Raw genomic sequence first — 19,688 nt, 5'->3', positions numbered from 1 at the left:
CAACCCCGGAACCTCGATGTTAGAGGGCTGGGGAAATGGGAAAGAACATTAGCTTTTTAAATTTCTCTTTACACATTTATGGTATTATTTTACTTACTGAAAACAGCAAATGAAGGGCCCTAAAATATAAAAACTGTTTCATAGAGTCTTAGTTGAAAATAAAAAGGAAATGAGGCTGGGGGCACAGTAAAGGAGGCAAAAGGGAGTGAAAGGGAGAAAAGACAAATGATAAGGGACCTAACGAGTAAAGATGACATTGCAAATGTAAGACTGTCTATAAAGTTAGCACCTCCCCTTCCTTTAGTGTTGTTATTTTTTATAGTGAAAGCAGAGCTAGAGAGGAAGGGTGAGGGTGGGGAGGTGAGCAGCAGGTCAGGTGTGCATGGGGGTGATCAGGAAGGTGGGGTAGAGCAAGGAGGCACATCCACAGTCTCACTACCTGAGGCCTGTCCTGGGAGTGGTTCCTGCTGCCTCCAGCTCAGTCAGGAGAGCCATACTGGGCTTGGATTGCACTGGCAGGTGAAGGGGTGCTGCTGGCTGTGGCCCAGCAGGTGGCAGCACACCCCTAGAGGTCCTAGGCCTCATGGAGGTAGGAGTTGAGTCAGGCACCTGCTGGGCAGGCCACCCCTGGCAGATGTTGGCTGCTGTCTGCTTACCTCTGAAGACCCTTATTTAGCACACTTGGGCAAAGAAGCCTCTCTTGGTTCTATCTGGGAAGCTTGGAAAGCCAGTCTGCTTAGCCGTTCCTCCAGGAGGTTTGAACAGCAGGTAACACATATGGAGCAGAATTGAGGAGGCAAAGGCCTTGGGAGGCTGGGGGCAGATTCTGGAATTTCATACTTTGTTTTCACCTACAACAGCTATGTAAGTAACACATGAAAGAGAATCTTGGTAGCTGTGTTTATTTTTACTAATATAAAAAATATTAGGTTTTTTCCTTTTTAATACAGAAAGGTATGAAGATGAAAATTTAAAATGGACCATAACATCCCCACTAAGATAAATCCTTTTGGTGATAAAAAATAATAAAATAGGGCCTAAATTTTGAAAATTTGAACTACAGAAAGGTATAAAATGAGAAGTAAATGCTTCTTTCCTCCCTGCCTTCATCTTCTCCAAAGGAAACCTCTATTAAGTTTCAGCATTGCTTTGTGAAAAAAATAAAAATAAAACAACTATGCACATGCCCGAGTGTCTATAACTGTATTTCATTTATTTGTTTGTTTAATTTAAATCCCAAAGTGATCATATTATATACACACTGTTTTGAGCCTTGCTTTTTTCACTCACTCTACCCTGAAGATCTTTCTGTGTCAGCACTTAGAGACTTCTACCTGTAATAGTTGTTTTAATGGGCCTCCCTATTGATGGAGATTTTTGCTGGCTTCAGTGGGGGACTATTACAAACAGTGTTGCAATGAGTATCTTTGTATATTTATTTTGGCATACTTCTACAAGTCCAAATTCCTAGGACTGGCTCAAAAGTAAAGTACATTTTAAAATCTGATATCTGAATTTTCCTCCAGAAATGTTGCCCCAGTTTACATGCCCACTAAGAACGTATAGAGAGTACCTGTCTGCAGGTGGCCATAAAGAAACCAAGATACTGTGCTCCTACCTCTTCCAGGAGCCCCTTGATATCTGAGACTGAGCACTTAGCAGGAAGCAGGCCCAGCTCCTCAGCTGGGTGGCAGTGCCAGCTGCCTCCATGCCCTTGCTGCCTCCCAGGAGCCTCTCTGTTATGTGGGCATGGGATTTACCTTATTGCTTGAGCAAGGTTTTTCCTGTTTGTCCCTAGGGTGACAGAGTGAATGACCGTGTCTTCTCTCTGATTCTTGCAGGTGAAGAAGGCTTATAGGCAGAAGGCCCTCTCCTGCCACCCAGACAAAAATCCAGATAATCCCAGAGCAGGTAAGATCCTCCTCCTAAAGGGATAGGGAGAAAGAGACCTGCTCACCCAGGCATTGTTTCTCCATCTAAGCTCTGTGTATGGAATGTAGGCACACATGGCCTGGGGCTCTGGGCAAGTGAATCCCAGGGATTCCTTCACATGTTAGGGGTATCCAGTCAGTTGCTTATGTGCTCACCCATCCTTGCTGGTCTGTCATCTGTTGATGTTGGCTTTTCTGCCCACCCTGTGGCTTTTTTTTCTTAAGACCTTTTTTTCCAAGTAACCTGTGGCTTCTTTGAAGTATTTTTTTTTTTTTTTTTTTTTGAGACAGAGTCTCACTATGTTGCCCAGGCTAGAGTGAGTGCCGTGGCGTCAGCCTCGCTCACAGCAACCTCAAACTCCTGGGCTCAAGCAATCCTCCTGCCTCAGCCTCCCCAGTAGCTGGGACTACAGGCATGCGCCACCATGCCCAGCTAATTTTATATATACATTAGTTGGCCAATTAATTTCTTTCTATTTATAGTAGAGACGTGGTCTCACTCTTGCTCAGGCTGGTTTCGAACTCCAGACCTCGAGCAATCCTCCCGCCTCGGCCTCCCAGAGTGCTAGGATTACAGGCGTGAGCCACCACGCCCAGCCTGAAGTATTTTTTGTTTTGTTTTGTTTTGTTTTGTTTGTTTGTTTGTTTGTTTGTTTTGAGACAGGGCCTTGCTATTACCCAGGCTGGAGTGTAGTGATGCAGTCATAGCTCACTGCAGCCTCAAACTTCTGGGCTCAGGCGATCCTTTTGCCTCAGCCTTCTGAATAACCAGGACTACAGGTGCATGCCACCACACCTGGCTAATATCTATATATATTTTGTAGAGGCAAGGTCTTTCTGCGTTGCCCAGGCTGGTCTGGAACACTTGGATTCAAGTGATCCTCCCACTTTGGCCTTCCAAAGTTCTGGGATCATAAGCGTGAGCCACCACACCTGGCTTGAAGTGTTTTCTTTTTTTTTTTTGAGGACACACACTATCACCAAGGCTAACTTTGTTTTTTCCTTTCTCTCCTTTTGATCTCTATGTGTGTAGCTGAACTCTTCCACCAGCTTTCTCAGGCCTTGGAGGTGCTGACTGATGCTGCAGCTAGAGTAAGTATATCCTCCTTTAACTGAATTATCCCCCATGGTTAGAGACCACTGCTACCCTTCAACCTCAGTCTTCTGCCTTGTGGCAAGTCCTTGCTGTTTAAGCCTTGGAGACTCAGTCACCAGGCTGCCTCCCTGATCGCTCTGCAGCTAAGAGGCGGGGGCCAGGCAGATTGCTGGGGCTCTGTCCTTTTTATCTGGTGGACCTGCTGCTCTGTTCCTTTCTCTTGCCAGGCTGCTTATGACAAGGTCAGGAAAGCCAAGAAGCAGGCAGCGGAGAGGACCCAGAAACTTGATGAGAGAAGGAAGAAAGTGAAGCTTGGTAGGTGACGTCATAGTGCTGGATGGCCTGCGGTTTCCCTTGGCCATTTTCTTTCATCCCCCTAACTTTTCTTCCTGGAACTTTACTTCCACAACTCAAAGCTTCTTAAGCTCAGGTTCTGGGCAAAACTTTGTTCTTAGTGGTTGGTTCCTATTATTCTTAGGAATAATAACAATGACTGTATTTACTATTAGCTAAGCATTATGACAAATGCTTTATTGACTTCTTTAATTATCACAACTATCCAAAGAAGTGGGCGTTACTAAACCCATTTTTTAAGGCAAAGGAGTTAAGGCACCAAAAGTTTTAGAACTTGCTGGAGCTGGGATTTAAACATATAGTGTTAGTAAAATCAGGGGTCATATTCACCATCCCCAGCTGAGTGTTGTCCCAGCCTCATTCCTGCCCAGAGCAAGCTGAGAAGCTCCTTTAGAAGGATTCAAAGAGGTCCGGGTTTCTCTTCTTTTTTACAGCTTTATTGAGTTGTTCTTTGCATATCATAATATCAGCCTATCTCAAGTGTCCAATTCAATGATTTTTATTTTTATTTTATTTTTATTTTTTTTGAGACAGAGTCTCACTTTGTTGCCCAGGCTAGAGTGAGTGCCGTAGCATCAGCCTAGCTCACAGCAACCTCAATCTCCTGGGCTCAAGCAATCCTGCTGCCTCAGCCTCTCAAGTAGCTGGGACTACAGGCATGTGCCACCATGCCGGCTAAATTTTTCTATATATATTAGTTGGCCAATTAATTTCTTTCTATTTATAGTAGAGACGGGGTCTCATTCTTGCTCAGGCTGGTTTTGAACTCCTGACCTCGAGCAATCCACCCACCTTGGCCTTCCAGAGTGCTAGGATTATAGGCATGAGCCAGCGCGCCTGGCCAATTCAATGATTTTTAATAAATTTACCAAATGATGCAACTGTGACTAAAAATCAATTTTAGTACAATTTTAGTACTCAATTTTTCTCCCTTTCTTCTTGCCTATTCAATATCTATATATTTTAATGTGTACATGTACCATCCCAATATATCCATTTCTCTATTAAAAACAAAAGGAGGCTCTAGGTAAGTAAAGTACACAATCCACAAACTTCCTAGGCCTGAGAGGGCTTGTCACAGTAGCTGGCGTGGTGTAGGGCTGCAACCAAGTTTCCCCTGGAAGGCAGGAAGGGCTCTGGGACCTGGGACCTGGAGTAATACCGTCCCACAGTCTGCCCACCCCTGTAGGAGCCACTGCTGCCCATCCACAGTGAGGCTTGATAAATAAGAGTTGAGGGAGAAGGTAAAGGAGACAGTAAGAACTTGAACTCAGTGGTAGGAAGAGAATCAAAGCCAAAGCAAGGGCTGGGTATGGTGGCTCACGCTTGTAATCCTAGCACTCTGGGAGGCCCAGATGGGTGGATCACTCAAGTTCAGGAGTTTGAAACCAGCCTGAGCAAGAGCAAGACCCTGTCTCTACTAAAAATAGAAAGAAATTAATTGGCCAACTAAAAAAATATATATAGAAAAAATTAGCCGGGCATGGTGGTGCATGCCTGTAGTCCCAGTTACTCGGGACGCTGAGGCAGAAGGATCACTTGAGTCCAGGAGTTTGAGGTTGCTGTGAGCTAGGGTGATGCCATGGCACTCTAGCCTGAGCAACACAGTGAGACTCTGTCTCAAAAAAAAAAAAAAAAAAAAAAGCCAAAGCCGAAGCAAGGTCCGAGGTCAGGCTAAGGTGCCCTAGGAACAGAGGCCAGTGGCTCCACCCACTGACATCCCTGGAAGGCAGCTATGCTCACCACTATACTACCAATTTGCTTCCACTGGCATCCCTGACACATTGTCCTGGGCTTCTGGCATAAGCACTCATCTGTACCCTGTTCACTGATTGGAAACAACCAGCTTGGTTCTAGACTTTTGGACACACCGCTGGAGCCCATACTTTGGTGCTATGATTTTTCTCAGTGGGAATTAACTCAGGGACATATAGGCATGGAGGGAGAGGATGGAGTTACTGTATGGTTTTGTCCTATATAAAACTTTGGGGAAGGAGCCAGAGCTGAGGTGGGCTGAGGCCAAGTAGAAAGTACGAAGACTAGTAGTTGGATCATGTAACCCTTGTGCCTAGACCTAGAGGCTCGGGAGCGGCAGGCCCAGGCCCAGGGGAGTGAGGAGGAGGAGGACAGCAGGAGCACCAGGACACTGGAGCAAGAGGTGAGCATCTAGGCACGCTGGCCTGAGAGCCATCTGCAGGAGAAGGGGGAGGAGGAGGAGAATGGACTTGGGTGGCCGTCTGGCTGGAGAGGGCATGCTCTTTCCACCTTCTTCTGTGGGATCTGGGTAATTTGTCCCACCCACAGGTTGCTGAGCCCTAGCTTGCAGGTGGAACCTCCCAGGGACCTTTACAAGGTGAGCCAACCTGGAATTGGATCTGCACAGAATTGTCACCCCTCCACCCCCCCGCTCTGCAGATCGAACGCCTACGAGAAGAAGGTTCCCGGCAACTACAGGAACAGCAGAGGCTGATCCGGGAGCAGATTCGCCAGGAACATGACCAGAGGTTGAGAGGTGAGAGTCTGTCACACCCACCTGTCTCCCCCTCCAAGGTAGCTCCAGATTGCCAAAGTGGCCACACTGGCTGCTTGGTGGAGTTGCTGTGGAGGCTTCCACCTGTTGAGCACTGGCAGTACCCCATGGTACCTCACTCTTATATATGCCACCTGTCCCTTCTTCCTACCAGATCTCTGGGACCTATTTGCTTTTTACTCTGAGATCTCCTGGCTGCATTTGGATTAGTCCCAAGCAGAGGTGGCTCTATTTGGAAGCAGATCCCGGGGAGAAAAGCTCTGAGATACTTTGTTTCAGTAGAACTGTGTAGTTTGTGTCTCTGCTCCCTGTCCCCAGAAGATGTTCCTAGCTCTTCATTTGGAGAATGCTAACAGGTGGCCCTCAGGTAGCTGGGCAGACCCCTCCTGGGGTGGCAGCTTCTCTGGGGATGGGAGCACTGTGTCTGCTTTCTCCACCAGGCCCTCACAGGGCAGGGCAGATATTGCACTTGGTCAGAAGTGACCTTTTCTAGGTCCTTCTGGCTGTGGACTGCATCTTCTTTGGGAGAATCTCTTATTCCCTTATATTCTACCTTTCTTTTTTTCCCAATATTTCTAGGAAAAGCAGAAAATACTGATGACAGAGGAACCCCCAAACTAAAGGTGAGCATGGGCAGGATCTCTGAGCCTCATACTCATCACCACCTCCTCTCAGCTAGAACAGATGCATCCTGTGGCTTGAGGGGTTCTGGTAGGGACACTGGATCTCTGAGGGGAGCCAGCACCACTGCCGCTTCCTTTCTGTCCTCCAGCTGCCTGGAGACCAGACTGCTTCCTACAGCTTGCCATGAAAGGCTGCTCTTAGCCCTGATGATTGCAGGGCAGCATTCCCCAGAAGCCCTCGAAGGGCTGGAAGCATTCCTGGGGTGAGCAGGCTGCCCTGCCTATGTTTCCAAGGGGGAAAACATGTCTTGGTGGTGCTCTCTGGATTGCAGGTGCCTTGGGGAGTCAGAGGGTATCTGCTCATTCAAAGCCTCGTTGTGGGGTTAGGTACCATTTGCCATTCAGCTAAGGGTCAGTGTTAAATGATACTGTCTTTTCAGCTAAAATGGAAGTGCAAGATGGAGGATGAGTCAAAAGGTGGCTACTCCAAAGATGTCCTCCTGCAGCTTTTGCAAAAGGTCTGTACCTCTGATTTCCTCTTTTTCCTGTCACCTCAGTCCACATCGCAGCCCATATCCCAGGACTCTTTATGCTTGATCTTCGCTTAACATCTCTTCTACCTGTTTTTTGTTGTTGTTGTTGTTGTTGTTTTTTACTTTCTCATAGACCATAGAACAGCCTAGAGACTTCTCCCCAGGCCATGGTCCTCCTTTCTCTTGTGTTGCCATGTGCCTCCTCCAGCCTGGTCTCTCCTTTGCTGACTAGGTCTGTTCCCTGCCATCCTTAGAAGAAAAGGGCTTGGCTGGGGGTGTTGGGAGAGAGGAGGTGGGTGTGTGGCATGAAAACCCCATCCTCTTTACTACCTTCAACCAGCAAGGCAGCCATGTGATTACGCCAGTCCAAGTCCCCAGACCTTTGCTTATCTCTCCTTTGCCATCCTGTGTTCCTAGAGAAAAACTTCTTTTTAATCTTTGATCTCACTTCTCTGGGATTCTAGCTCTAAGAAGTTATCCCCCAGCTGAAAATGCCACAGTGGGCCTCAGGACAACCCAGGCTTGTCTCTGGCATGAGTTGGGCCATCCTAAAGGCCAAGCCATGCTTACTGGGACTCCCTTGTCCCCACAGTATGGTGAGGTTCTCAACCTGGTGCTTTCCAGTAAGAAGGCAGGCATGGCTGTGGTGGAGTTTGCGACTGTCAAGGCTGCGGTGAGTGCTGTGTGAGGTTTGGGGGCCACTGGTGACCCTGTCATTCTAGGGCAGGGACCCAATTCTCTGGGCTCTCTGAGTTAGGTGATCCATACTCCCTAGAGATGCTGGGCCAGCTCGGAGCCAAGGCTCCCTGAGAGGCTCCTGACTTCCTGGGGACAGAAGTGCTGCACATGAAGGGAGAATGCCCTGGGAATAGAGGGGAGTGCACACTGACTCTTCATTCCCTGATGGCTGGCTTCACACCCTCCACCCTGCACCCCTTGAGGTAGTGCCTTCCTACCCTTCATGCTTCTTCTCACTCCCCCAAGTCAGAAGGTGCATCCCCATCGTTCTTCCACAAGAAGGGAAGTTTGACATCAAAGCTTTAAGGCCCCATCGTTTGAAGGTTGCTGAGGTTGCCCAGCTCAGCTGAGAGCACTAGAATGCTGGTTCTGTCCTTTCTTTGGGGTAGAGAGAGCCTCTTTATAGCTGGTCTGATGGACAGGCCCAGGACTAGATGCTATATTTGGCAGGAGCTGGCTTTCCAGAATGAAGTTGGCCTGGCCAGTAACCCTCTGAAGATTTCCTGGTTGGAGGGACAGCCCCAGGGCATGGCGGGCCCCAGCTACCCAGGCCTGTCAAAGGTAAGGAGCCAGGCCTTACCCAGTTGGGTCTGCCCAGCACTCAGGGAAGCTCTTCCTGTTTGGGCTCCTCTAGGGGCCCTTTCCTCCCAAATTTAGGTCTTTGAGCATAGAGTGAGATTAGCTAGTCCACCACCCTGAGCAGGAGGGGCTATGGTTCCACCGTGACCCCTTTTACTCTCTGAGGGCCAGAGGGACCCTCCCCTACACACTATTCTTAGACCTTGCCTGCCTTCCACGTCTGGTCTCCTGTTGGGACTCTGATCTTTACCCAAGGGGATCCTACTGGCCTGCAGGTTGCTTGGTTGCGTGTGGTGTGAGGCATATGGAGCTTAGCTGACCTAGTGCTGCAGGAAGGGGCAGTTGACCAGGGCAGCTTGCCTCCCCAGCTCTTCAGTTTTCTAGGTGTGTTACTGGCTGCGCCACACAGGGGCCGACTGTCAAGAGGCAGTGTCTCCTCTTTAGAAATAACACTGGCTACAGATAATTGTTCCATGTCGAATAAAAAAAAAAAAAAAAAAAAAAAAAACAAATAACACTGGCTACCCTGCTAACACTGGATTGCCTGCCCAGACACTGTGGTGAAGTCTAGACCTCTCAGATGATGCCAGCCCCATGCCAGCTGTTTGTCCTCATGGCTCCATGAAGCCTATGTTCAGCACCCGCACCTTCCCACCACAGTCATTGTATTTTCTGGCCTGGATGCAGAGGCTGTTGCTGTAGGGCTCCTGGCCACACCTGCACCCACCTTTGTGCGACAGATTGCTTTGAGGGAAAGAGCTAGCAACCTGGCTCTTCCCTTCTCTGCAGTGGCCTGGGGCCTGTCTGTAGTTCCTCGGTAGGCTGGCAGGCAGGGGGCTGTTCTCACTGCCCTCAGCCATGTCACCCTGTTCTCCCTGCCCCTCCACCTTCCTCCTACTGGACCCTGGGCAGGGGGGAACACAGACTGATTTGAACCAAACTCGGGACCACGCTTTAGAGACCTCAGCTCTTCCCCCTGCTTTAAGTCCCAGCATTTCACAGATGACACTCCACAGGTTGTTAGAAAGAATTTTATTCATTCTTTCCCATATCCACAGAGGAGCCTTTCAGCTTGGCACATCTAACAAGAGAAGCAAAGAGGAAGGCCACTGATTTGGGTTGTGGAAGCGGTGTGTCTAGAAGCCTCCCTCTCCCCCTTGCCACTCTTGGAGAGGCTCAGGGGCCATGTGGCCCAGCACCACGTGACCCGGCTGAGTGCTGCTGGGCTCTTGCTTCAAGTCTTCTGGCCAGGCTACAGGATGGGGCAGTAGCAAACAGCCTATGGCCTTGACCCAGCGGGCCTGGCTTGGTTGAAAAGCCCATTGTCAGAGGGTTTGGGCAAAGCAGAGCTCCCCAGGCCTGGTACAAGGTTCTGGAGACCAGTTATGCCTCTCTACCACTTAGCGTCCATCTCCTTTCCAGTCCTCCTCTCTTCTAGGAAGGAAATCTGCCACTGTTCTGTTGCATTTCCCAAGCGCTCCCATCACTAATAATTTTGGGAATTCCCAGAACACCTCTTTGCAAGCTGTGCCTGTGCCTTCAGCTGGCATTCCCGAGCGCTGCTTGCCTCAGGGAGCAGGGATTGCTCTGGTAGCTATGTTGGAGGTTGAGTCTCTCATGCCACCCCCTTCTGCCAATGTTTGTGTGGCTTTTTTCCTGAGCTATGCTCTATATCTCTACCTACCTCTCCCTGCTCCGCCAGCCCCTCCCTTCCCTTGCAGCCCCCGTATGTTTCCCCCTTGTCTGCCAGGGCTCCGGGCTGTGCTCTAGCCAGCGCTGTCCAGTAGGACTCTGTCTTGTGGTGGGAATGTCCATTCTGCACTATCCATTGTGGCAGCCTTAATCATGTGGGGCTCCTGAACATTTGAAACTGAGTAACTTAATGTTTTATTTAATTTCAGTCTCAATTTAAATAGCCTCATACAGCGAGAGGCCACCAGGGTGAACAGGGTAGAGCCTGTCTCTATTCTCCTCTCAGGTGTGCCTGCTTTCCTTTTTGGCCTGGGTTGGACCACTTTTGCCCAGGCTTGTCCTGTGACCTCTCTCTGTTGACAGTAGCTTCCAAGGTGGGTGGTGCAGGGCACCCGTCTGTTCTGCCGTGTCCTCCCACTCTCTTACTCACCCCCATGCTGCTCTCTGGCTCTGCTGGCCTCTGCCTGGTTCCTGTGGTTGCAGGGCGTGGCCTCCCAATCCAGGCCCAGCCAGCTTCCTTCAGGGCTCCTGCCATGAGGTTCCCTCCCAACATTTCCAGCTTGCCTCTGTCCCTCCACTCTGGGGTGACTTAGAGACCTGTTCAGGACCCAGAGGGCAGCCAGAGCCCTGGATTCCCATTGCTGCCCATTCCTTCATCCATGATCATCCCCTCCTTCCCTGGGTCCCCAGGTTCCAGCTCTTCCAGTCACTCCAGCTCTGCCTCCCCTCACCCCATTCAGAAGCTGGGCTCGCTGGGAAATTGTTCCCTCAGCATCTGTAGGACTTCCTCAAGAAGTGAAATCCCCAGGTCCACTTTGAAGGAGAAGAAGGGATCATTAAGGTCTGGAGCAGGTGTCCTCTGGAAGGAGGGAGTGTCCAAAAGGTCGTCCTCTGAGTATTGGTGTAGGGCGTCCCCCAGAGAGAGTGCTGACGGCAGGGTGGCTGAGTAGGCAGCAGAGTAGGCGGGTGGGGGCTCCAGGATGTTGGGGCAACTGGAGCTCTCTCGGTAGAGGCGTGGGGGCTTGGGTGGGGCCAGGAGGGTGGCCCGAGGCTGCTCGTCCCCCCACAGTGGCAGGCGCCGGCCATCTGGCCTCCCTCGCAGCTCCCGTATGACCTCTCGGTTGCTGTATTCCTCATGGTCACCACCAGCGGTGCTGGCCTGGCTAAGCACACTGCCCTGTCGCCGGAGTCGCCGTGGCCGCCCCAGGCTCAGCCGCTTGAAGAAGGAGGCATTGCGGAAGGAGCCTTTCCGCCAGGTCTCCATGGGGCCCAGGGCAGCCAGCAGACAGGCCTGGTACCTCAGAAGCCCGGCAGACAGGCATTCAAGAGCAGCTGGTGAACATTTGGTCCGTGCTGGAGCAATGAATGCCAAGAATCAGGGAGACACCCCTAGTGGGCCAGAAGCAGAGGCCTCGGAGTTTCTGCTCAGCACAGAGCTTTGGCCGTGTCTTCGATGGTGAGATGAAGTCCCAGGAAGAGGGTGCTTTTTTATCCAGGAGAGCAGAGCGCTGGGAGTTCTGGCAGCAGGTTTCCCACAGGGACTGGAGTGGCCTGGTTACTTGAGAGGGCAGTGGAAAAACCCCAAGAGGAAGAAGCAGCACTTACTGGAGCTGGAGTGAGGGCAGCTCTGGTGGTGGCAGAGGCGGATCTTCTTGGGCCAGACAGGAGCACCGGGTGCTCCTTCCATAGGCAGGAGGCAGAGGGGCCTGGCTCCTGTGCCGTCTCTAGGGTAGTGTGTCCTCTCTGCCGGCGGCTCCCGACTCTGATTAGTGGCTTGGCTGTTTGTGGCGGTGAAGACGTGTTTGTGTTTTCAGCTGACTCAGTCAGGTGGGAAGCTGGGTTTCATGCTCTTGGGTAATTGCAGCATCCGCATGCAGGGATTGGGGCAGCTGTGACCAACACCCCAGGGCAATGGAGAGCTTAAGATTCCTCTGGGGACTTGTCTGGGGGCAGCCCTGCTTTATGTGTCACCACACTGCTTCCTTTCTCATCACAGCCCCGCTGCCCTGGGCCCAGCAGGCAGGCAGGCTCCCCAGCCCACAGTGTGTCTGGGTGGGAGGAGCTCAGGGAGGGTGGGAGTTAATTGAAAGGCAGGCGTGTGGAACAACTGTGGAAGGAAGAGACCTGCCACTGGTGCGGTGACTCAGGCCTGGGGCCTGGTGACAGGCCCTCATTAGCAGAGACTGTAGGAATGGGGGGAGCAGCCCCATGCCTGTAAAGGGCTCAGCTCCTCCCAGGGTAGGGCTGGGGACATGCCAAGGGTGACTCCAGGTTTTCTTGGCAGAGGAGCATGAACTTTGGGAGGGGAGAATTGCCCTCCCCTTGGCCTGCCATCCAATCTGGCTACTGAGTTTCCTTGTCCTCCCTGTTTTAACCAGATGGCTTCCTGGCAGGAAGAGAGCAGTGGAGGGCCAGGGTCTTCCCTTGGGGACCCTCTTCTGTGAAAGGGGTGGGCCACTGGGGCTGCCATGAATTGCCAGTCCTGCTCTGGGCCAAGCGTAGCAGGTGGGCCTGGCTGGGAGGCCAGCTCTCAGGTGAAGGGTGGGGCTGTCGGGAGGAGCAGGGGCAATCCAGGCTGAGTAGCACTTCCTGTTTCTGTACACCCCTTACTCCAAACCAGTTGGCCAGGGCCCGGCAGCTCAACCTTGGCCACTCCTTTCTTATTCCCCGGGTCACTGACCACGTTTTCCTCCTTGCTTGTTTGATGAGAGCACTGGTGTGGTGTGCCACAGGACAGGGCTCAACAGTTCTGCCGTGGACAGGCCACCGCATCTTGCAACTCCTGGCCTGGCTCACTTCTGTGCCAAGTCAGGAGGGCTTCACACTACTCTAAGCAGCTGTGGGAACCACATGATCATCACACAGTGTCAGCCACACTAAGGGAGGAAGCGATTTAATTCCTACCGTACACCTTATCAGGTTGTGGGGGTGGCAGCTCAGGGCTCTGCTGTGGAGCTCCACCCCACAGCCTTAGCCTATTGAGGTGGTTGTTTGTTATTCTTTTGATTATTAAAATGTAGTACTTCTTAATCCCCCGCACTGTGCTGGCAAGATCATAAAAGAGAGCCTCAGGCCCTGCCCGCCAGGAGCTCTGCTGCGTGTTTAGTTGGGAAGCTGGCTGCACGGCCGCTCCTGTCCTGCTGGGGTGGGGCTGGGCTGTCCAAGGCTGTGTTGGGGGCAGGTCCCTCTGCATCCTCAGTGGGAGCCTGGCCACAGGGATCGAGGGACCAGGGCAGCTGCCCAGCACATCCCTACACCTCAGACAGCTTCCCTTCCTTGGAAACCTGTGAGAGGCAGAAGCCACGGCAGGAGGGATGGAGTGCCAGCTAAACAGCTGAGAGGAAATGAAGGGAGATCAGTGCCTGGCTAGACCACAGGAAGTGATTTGGTGATTGGTGTGGGACAGGTGAACCAGAGCTGACTGGAGACGTGAAGGGCCTGGGTAAAGGGAGTAAAACCAGTAAAAAACTGGTTGACATAACTGGCTGAGAGGGACTGCAGGGAGGCCAGCTGAGGAGAAACTGGCCTGGAGGCCAGTGGCCCGCCTTCCCTGGGAGAACATGGATGAGTGGGATTCCAGAAGGATGTTAGAATCATTCCCTTCCTCTGCCCTCTTCCCTCTTCAACTCTTAGACAGCATTGTGCTTAGGCCCTGTCCTCTGAGTATGGAGTCCACTGGGCTCTGCCCTGGTATCCTTAACCCTTCCCCATCCCCTCTCTGTCCCCAGGGCTCAGTGCTGTCAGAGAGGGACTACGAGAGCCTGGTCATGATGCGCATGCGCCAGGCCGCTGAGCGGCAACAGCTGACCGCCCGGATGCAGCAGGAAGACCAGGAGGGGCAGCCCACATAGCCTGCGGCTCCAGCCCACCCCCCGCCCCCGCCCTTTCCTTAAACATCACCAATAAAAACTTTTTTTAATAGTCTACCTCTACTCCATACATAGGTATAGGGTGCTGCGCTCTGCCTCAGAGGGCTCCTCCCAGGCCTGGGCTCCCTCCCTGGGAGTTGGGCAGACCTCCAGGGAAAGGCCTCATGTGGTGAGAGTCTGGGCACAAGCAGAGCAGAGGAGCAACCACTCATCACAGCCCTTTATTGGCTTGGACTAGCTACGTAGGACCCACCTGCCAAGTCCTGGCACCATCCTCCACTGGAGTGCCAGTGTGGCAGGGGCAGCCTGCCCACAGAACATGGCCTATGCCAAGGCCCTCGGGTCAGGCCTGAAGCTGGAGGGCAGCTGGGAGCACTGGGGCAAGGGGCCCTGCCCTCCCCCAATGACCAAAGCAGGATTGCAGAGTAGGCCATTCACCACCCACTGGGGATGGGCTGGGGGCAGGGACATCCTGGGACAAGGCAACCAGTGAGGCAGGGGGTTGGAGGAGGGGCCCACAGCAGCCCCTCCAGAGAAGGGGTGCCCCGTCCACAAATCATTGTGAGAAGGTCACTCCTTGTGCAAGCACCACACCAGCGTCTGGCCCACCCCTGTCATGCTTAACACACGGAAGCCCCTGCGTTCCAGCTTGTCCAGGACTATGCGAGGAGGGTCATTGACGTAGTACTCACAACTGCAAAGAGACCAGGGTGGGCGGTGTGAGGAGAGGCACACAGAGCAAGCTTCCCCTACAACGCTAGTGTCCGCTGAAGGCTAGGCCTGGGCAGGAGCTCTCATCATGGTGACTGACATTTGCTGGTGCCAAGCTAAGTGCACAATTCCTGCCCCCTCCCTACTAAGCACTTCACATGAATTATTTATTCCTCTCAACAACCTAGGGGAGTTATCATTTGTTCCCATTTATACAAGAGAAAAATGAGAGGGATTAAGGAGCTTTCCCAGCGTCATGCAGATAGAGACTCTGCAGTGCTCTGACAGCAGCCACCTGCCCCGAGCACTCCGCTGTTCACTGGAGTGGCCTGTGCGCCCGGCTCTCACTGGGGCCTCTGGGCCTCTTGCTGCCCTGGCAGTCCTGCAGTCCTGGAGCAATAAGGGTGGCCTCTAATAGCTCCTGACTCTGTGTGCCATACCCTGCCATGGAGAATGCTTAATTTCCCTTTTTTCAGGTTTCACTGATGCTGAAGGGCCACCACACAGATAAAGGGCTCAAGCAAATGCCTCATGGCAAAGGGAGGGAGTTGGCTTCTGCCCTCCAACCTTGACCCAAGGGCTAGGATCAGCTAGCCTTCCCTTTCCCCCACTTGAACTGGGACTCACTCCGGCAACTCTTCTCAGGGCTCCTGAGCCTGTGTAGCCAGGGTTCTCCCTGCCTACAGGTAGGAGGGGGTAAGGGAGCAGAAAAGGAAGCAGTGGTCACAGTTCAGACATGGAGATGGTGTGAAGGATGCCAAGGGAAGTGGCCAAGTCGAGTGGCAGCAGCCAAGCTGGAAGTCAGAGCCAGGCTTCCTGTTCCGTTTCTAGGGCTTAGCTTTGTTACTCAGCCAGCTCTTCAAGGCAGAAGCCTTTCTCTCTGCCCCTGTCTTTGCTGATGGGTCCAGCTTAGAGATGAGGGCAGGACAAGGAACACCCCACTTATGGTGTCCTAGACCCAGGGGACAGATCTGTCCTGGGATTCCACTAATGATGGGCAAGCTTTCCAGTGGAAAGGCTTTCAGAGCAAGCCTCAGGGGGGCTGCAGGAAGGCTGCAGGTGGGACCACCCCTACAGAGGACTGAGCCCCAGGGTGCAGGCTCTGAGGCTTTGTACTGTCCTGGGCTTGGAGGCTGTATAAAGGGAACAGGCAGGTCTAGGGGTTGGCAGGAGGAAGACACCGAGGGATGCCACTACTTACAAGTTGTTTCCCAGGACACTTCTCTTGGAGGCCCCCAGATGCTGCATCAACTCTGGATCTGAGTGTTCATCGCCCACCATGGTGGGGCCCACCTCCTGCAAGGTAAGCCACAGTAGCTCCTTGGCTGGCTGCCCGGTAGAGGTGAAAGACCTCCCCCTCCTTCCTCCCCTGCCTGCTGGCCCTGAGAGCTTCAGGTAAAGGCTGGAGTGGGTGGTGAGGATCCTGGGGGAGCCCATCAGTGATCAGGAGGAGCAATGTGGGGCCTCCCTGGTCCCCTAAAACTGAGCTGGGCATTGCATGGCGATTGGCATCTTCATGCCAGGCACCACCACCCACGTTTGTGTGTACCAGAATCACACAGAGAGCAAGAGAAATGAAACATGTCCACATGCAAACGTGTATACAAATGTTCACAGTAGCATTATTCATAGTAGCCAAAAGGTAGAAACAACCCAAATGTTTGTTAAACTGATGAACAGATAAATAAAAGGTAGTATAGCCATACAGTGGAATCTCATGTGGCAATAAAAAGAAATGAAGTACTGATACATGCATGCTACAAATGGGTGAAGCCTGAAAACACTGCATAAGTGAAAGAAGCCAGATACAGAAGAGCATGTGTTACCACAGAAGGTAAATTGGCGGTTACCTAGGGCAGAGGGACTTGGGAAAAATGAGGAGTGACTGCTAGTGGGTACAGGGTTTCTTCTGAGGTCTTGGAAATGTTCTAAAATTGAATGACGATGGTTGTACAACTCTGAATATGCTTTTTTAAAAAAATACATTAAATTGTATGCTTTAAATTGGTGAATTCTATGGTATGTGTGTTACACATTAATAAAGCTGTATATTTTAAAAATAAACCACACATTTCCAAGTGTGATCCCCAAGCCCCAGACATAGAATTTCAGGAAGTCTGGGAAGGGGCCCAGGTATCCACGTTTTAACAACTGCACAGGTGGCTGGTTCTCCAACCACTGCTCTAGGACACTGTGGAGACCTCTCCTGCTTGGTGGTGAACCCGCCAGCTATTTTCCTTATCCCAAGGGAGCTATGTACCCTCTGCTGGATGACCTGAGCACTGAGGAATGGGAAGGGGGAGAGGAGCACCCTTGCTACCCAGCTGTGGGGCCCAGTTATTCTGAAGCTAAAAGGGGACTTCAGAGCAACCAGAGCCGCCTTTCTACAGATGAGGAAAGTGCACCCTGAGGAAGGAGCATGACATCTGACTCCTGGATGGTATCACCCTACCCCTAACCCCAGGGCCCCATATCTCGTTCCTTCTCTTCCTTTCCTAAAACTTCAGGGATAGCCCTTCCTGGAAGTGCCAAGGGTGCAGCTAGTGGCTGTGTATGGGCCAGGGACTTGGCACAGGGGTTTTAGCGCCTTGGCACGTCCTTTTCTTTTCCAAGCTTCTTTCCCTCGGGTTATTCCACGTTCTTCCTGTGGAGCGGCTCCGTGAGGGGCTCTGGTGCAGCCCGTGTGAGGCGACAGCTCCCCGTGTCCGTCCCGCGGACAGGTAGGACTGGAGTCGGAAGCGCCGCAAGGCAGCCCCGGGGCTAGGACGCACGCACCTGCCCCCTCCGCGGCCATGGAGCTGCGGGCTGGCCCGAGTTCCCCGAGCGAGCCCGGGGGTCGCGCGGCGCCGGCTTCCCCAGCTCCTTCTCGGTGCTGCCCAGGAACGAGGCGCGAAGGCACAGTCGCACCCCCGCGGGCCCTGACCGGCTCGAGTCGCCGGGCGGCGGGTACTCACCATGCGGATCTGGGTGCTGATGAGCAGGTAGGGCATGGTGCGCGCGTCCCGGCCGGCTCCCACCCCGCGGCTCTGGGCCAGGCGCCAACGCCAGCCCCTCTCGCGTCGGGACTGCGACCCGCGGCCCGGAGTCCCGTTAGTCCGGCTCTGGCCGCGGGCGGCGCCAACCCCGCGGCTCCGGGCCGGTGACCGCCGCGGCCGGCCAATCAGGGGCCGAGGCTGTGACGCGCCCCGCACTCCGCGCTGGGGCCCGCCCCTGCCCTTCTGGCAGTGGACTTGGACTCTGGGCCGGCCCGCGGCTTCCGCCCGGTGGTCCAGCCGCGGGAGGAGGGGGCGGGGAGAAGGAGCGCTCCCGCGGCAGGGAGGTGAGGGTGGCCCGGCGGACTCGCCCGGGCTGCAGCGGCCGTGGCGCAAGCCCGCGTGTTGACTCCGCGCCCTCTTCCTGCAATATCTCCCGGTCAAGTTCCAAAGTCCTGCGGGTCCCGCCCGGTCCCTGTGATGCAGAGCGGAGAGCAAACGGCGACTTTGCTGAGGCCTCCCCAGGCTCCAGCGCACCCCTTCCAGGGCCGCCTCTACAGCTTTAGCGGGTCCCCAGTTCCCTTCGCCAAGACACGTTCTCAAGACATTCCTTAGGTGCTCAGGAGGGCAGGGCTTGTGGCCGGTCCTGGGTGCTACAGCTAAATACCAGTCCGGGCACCCTTCGCATTCCCGCCCCCAGACTCTAACGCCTAGTACAGGGCCGGGTCACTGCATTTCTGTGGCCTTACAGGTAAGTCTGTAAAGGATTTGCGCGCTTGGCTGGGTGCCAGGCCTGGAGTGACTAAAAGGATGGAACCTGGTGCTGCATCTGAGGAACTTCGCGTGCAGCTGGAGAGACAGGGCGCACGCACGCGCAGGTGGTCACAAGGCCACACCTGTGGCAAATAAAACAACTTCCCGCTCACGAGCCACCAGTGAGCTCCCAACTATGCGTCCATGCCCTCATCTGATGTACCACAATCTGACAGTTCATTTTTTATTTGCCTTGTTGTGATTGGTTCTCTAAAGAAAAAAAGCGAAACAAAAACGGCCTATATAACCTTTCCTCCCCAGCTCTGGAAAAATCTTCGCTTCCTTCAGGGGCATTTATAGGGCATGCTTGGTGCCTCCAGCACTTTGACAGACATGGAGAGAGCTAAAAGGGAAGTAGGAAGTTGTAATCCTAAAGGATCTTAACTGAGTTAATTTATTATTCTGTGGTCCCCACCCCTACCCTCTACCCCCTGGACTAACAGTTTAGCCAGAAAGATAAAACATTCATGCTTAACAAAGGATTTGTTAAAACGAACAATGCCCAAGACCTGTAAAGAACTCCAAAAATCACTGAGAAAAAGGTAAACCAATAGAAAAACATGGGCAACTGACTTGAATAGGCACTTCACAAAAGAGGAAATGGAAATGACACCAACATAACATGCTCAATATCATTAGAAATCCAGAAATGCAAATTAAACTACATTTTAAACCACAATAAGATGTTGCCCTATGGATTAACAAAAAATAAAACTTAAAAAGTCTGTAACTATCAAGTGTTGGTGAATATGTCTAACTATCCCACTACTGTTGGGCTTGCAAATTGGTGTGATTGATACAATCAAATGTGCATACCCTATACAGCCAGATCTCTCTTAAATAAACCTTAAGAAAACTCACCTGCATCAGGATACATGTACAAGCATGTTCATATCAGCACTGTAATTAGCAAAAAACTGGAAACAGCCCTTATATTGATCAAAAGTAGACTAGATTAAAAGTTTCTGGTGGGCTGATGCAGCAGGATCGCTTGAGGTCAGGAGTTCGAGACCAGCTTGAGCAAGAGTGAGACCCTGTCTCTACTAAAAAATAGAAAAAAAAATAGCTGAGTAACTAAAAATAGAAAAAATTAGCTGGGTGTGGTGGCATGCACCTGTAGTCCCACTTACTCGGGAAGCTGAGGCAGGAGGATCGCTTGATCCCAGGAGTTTGAGGTTGCTGTGAGCTAGGCTGATGCCATGGCACTCTAGCCTGGGCAACAGAGCAAGGTTCTGTCTCAAACAAGA

At 52.4% G+C, this 19,688-nt stretch overlaps 5 protein-coding genes across 5 annotated transcripts in view; 3 read left to right on the top strand and 2 right to left on the bottom strand.

Moving 5' to 3' along the window:
* Positions 1-14,000, top strand: part of DNAJC17 (DnaJ heat shock protein family (Hsp40) member C17) — a 34,552-nt gene extending 20,552 nt beyond the window's left edge. Inside the window, exons 2-11 of the mRNA XM_012766445.3 lie at positions 1,842-1,911; positions 2,965-3,023; positions 3,255-3,342; positions 5,454-5,539; positions 5,797-5,893; positions 6,491-6,534; positions 6,975-7,052; positions 7,660-7,740; positions 8,256-8,366; positions 13,805-14,000. Coding sequence (XP_012621899.1) covers positions 1,842-1,911; positions 2,965-3,023; positions 3,255-3,342; positions 5,454-5,539; positions 5,797-5,893; positions 6,491-6,534; positions 6,975-7,052; positions 7,660-7,740; positions 8,256-8,366; positions 13,805-13,927 — 837 coding nt within the window. The 3' untranslated portion in view covers positions 13,928-14,000. The remainder of the gene's footprint in view (positions 1-1,841; positions 1,912-2,964; positions 3,024-3,254; positions 3,343-5,453; positions 5,540-5,796; positions 5,894-6,490; positions 6,535-6,974; positions 7,053-7,659; positions 7,741-8,255; positions 8,367-13,804) is intronic.
* The window catches only part of CCDC32 (coiled-coil domain containing 32), a 375,634-nt gene that overhangs the window by 185,822 nt on the left and 170,124 nt on the right, over positions 1-19,688 (top strand). The window lies entirely within an intron of this gene.
* Positions 1-19,688, top strand: part of RMDN3 (regulator of microtubule dynamics 3) — a 230,910-nt gene that overhangs the window by 185,822 nt on the left and 25,400 nt on the right. The gene's annotated exons all lie outside the window — the stretch shown is intronic.
* Positions 9,400-13,805, bottom strand: C6H15orf62 (chromosome 6 C15orf62 homolog). The gene has a single exon (XM_012766446.3). It carries the CDS (start codon positions 11,338-11,340, stop codon positions 10,813-10,815), a length of 528 nt encoding a protein of 175 aa, XP_012621900.1. The 5' UTR covers positions 11,341-13,805; the 3' UTR covers positions 9,400-10,812.
* GCHFR (GTP cyclohydrolase I feedback regulator) lies at positions 14,154-17,808 on the bottom strand. The gene is made up of 3 exons (XM_012766450.2): positions 17,611-17,808; positions 15,858-15,952; positions 14,154-14,639 (listed from the first exon to the last, which is right to left on the bottom strand). Exons 1-3 carry the CDS (start codon positions 17,644-17,646, stop codon positions 14,516-14,518), a joined length of 255 nt encoding a protein of 84 aa, XP_012621904.1. The 5' UTR covers positions 17,647-17,808; the 3' UTR covers positions 14,154-14,515.

Source organism: Microcebus murinus, chromosome 6 (assembly GCF_040939455.1).
Source record: "Microcebus murinus isolate Inina chromosome 6, M.murinus_Inina_mat1.0, whole genome shotgun sequence".
NCBI lineage: Eukaryota > Metazoa > Chordata > Mammalia > Primates > Cheirogaleidae > Microcebus > Microcebus murinus.
This window is presented reverse-complemented; position numbering and strand designations above follow the sequence as displayed.

Coding starts and splice junctions, on each gene's coding strand:
- C6H15orf62 (XM_012766446.3), bottom strand. CDS start 11,340: ATGGAGACCTGGCGGAAAGGCTCCTTCCGCAATGCCTCCTTCTTCAAG.
- GCHFR (XM_012766450.2), bottom strand. CDS start 17,646: ATGCCCTACCTGCTCATCAGCACCCAGATCCGCATG. Junction 15,953..17,610: donor TCAGCACCCAGATCCGCATG/GTGAGTACCCGC, acceptor CTTACCTTGCAG/GAGGTGGGCCCCACCATGGT. Junction 14,640..15,857: donor AGTGTCCTGGGAAACAACTT/GTAAGTAGTGGC, acceptor GTCTCTTTGCAG/TTGTGAGTACTACGTCAATG.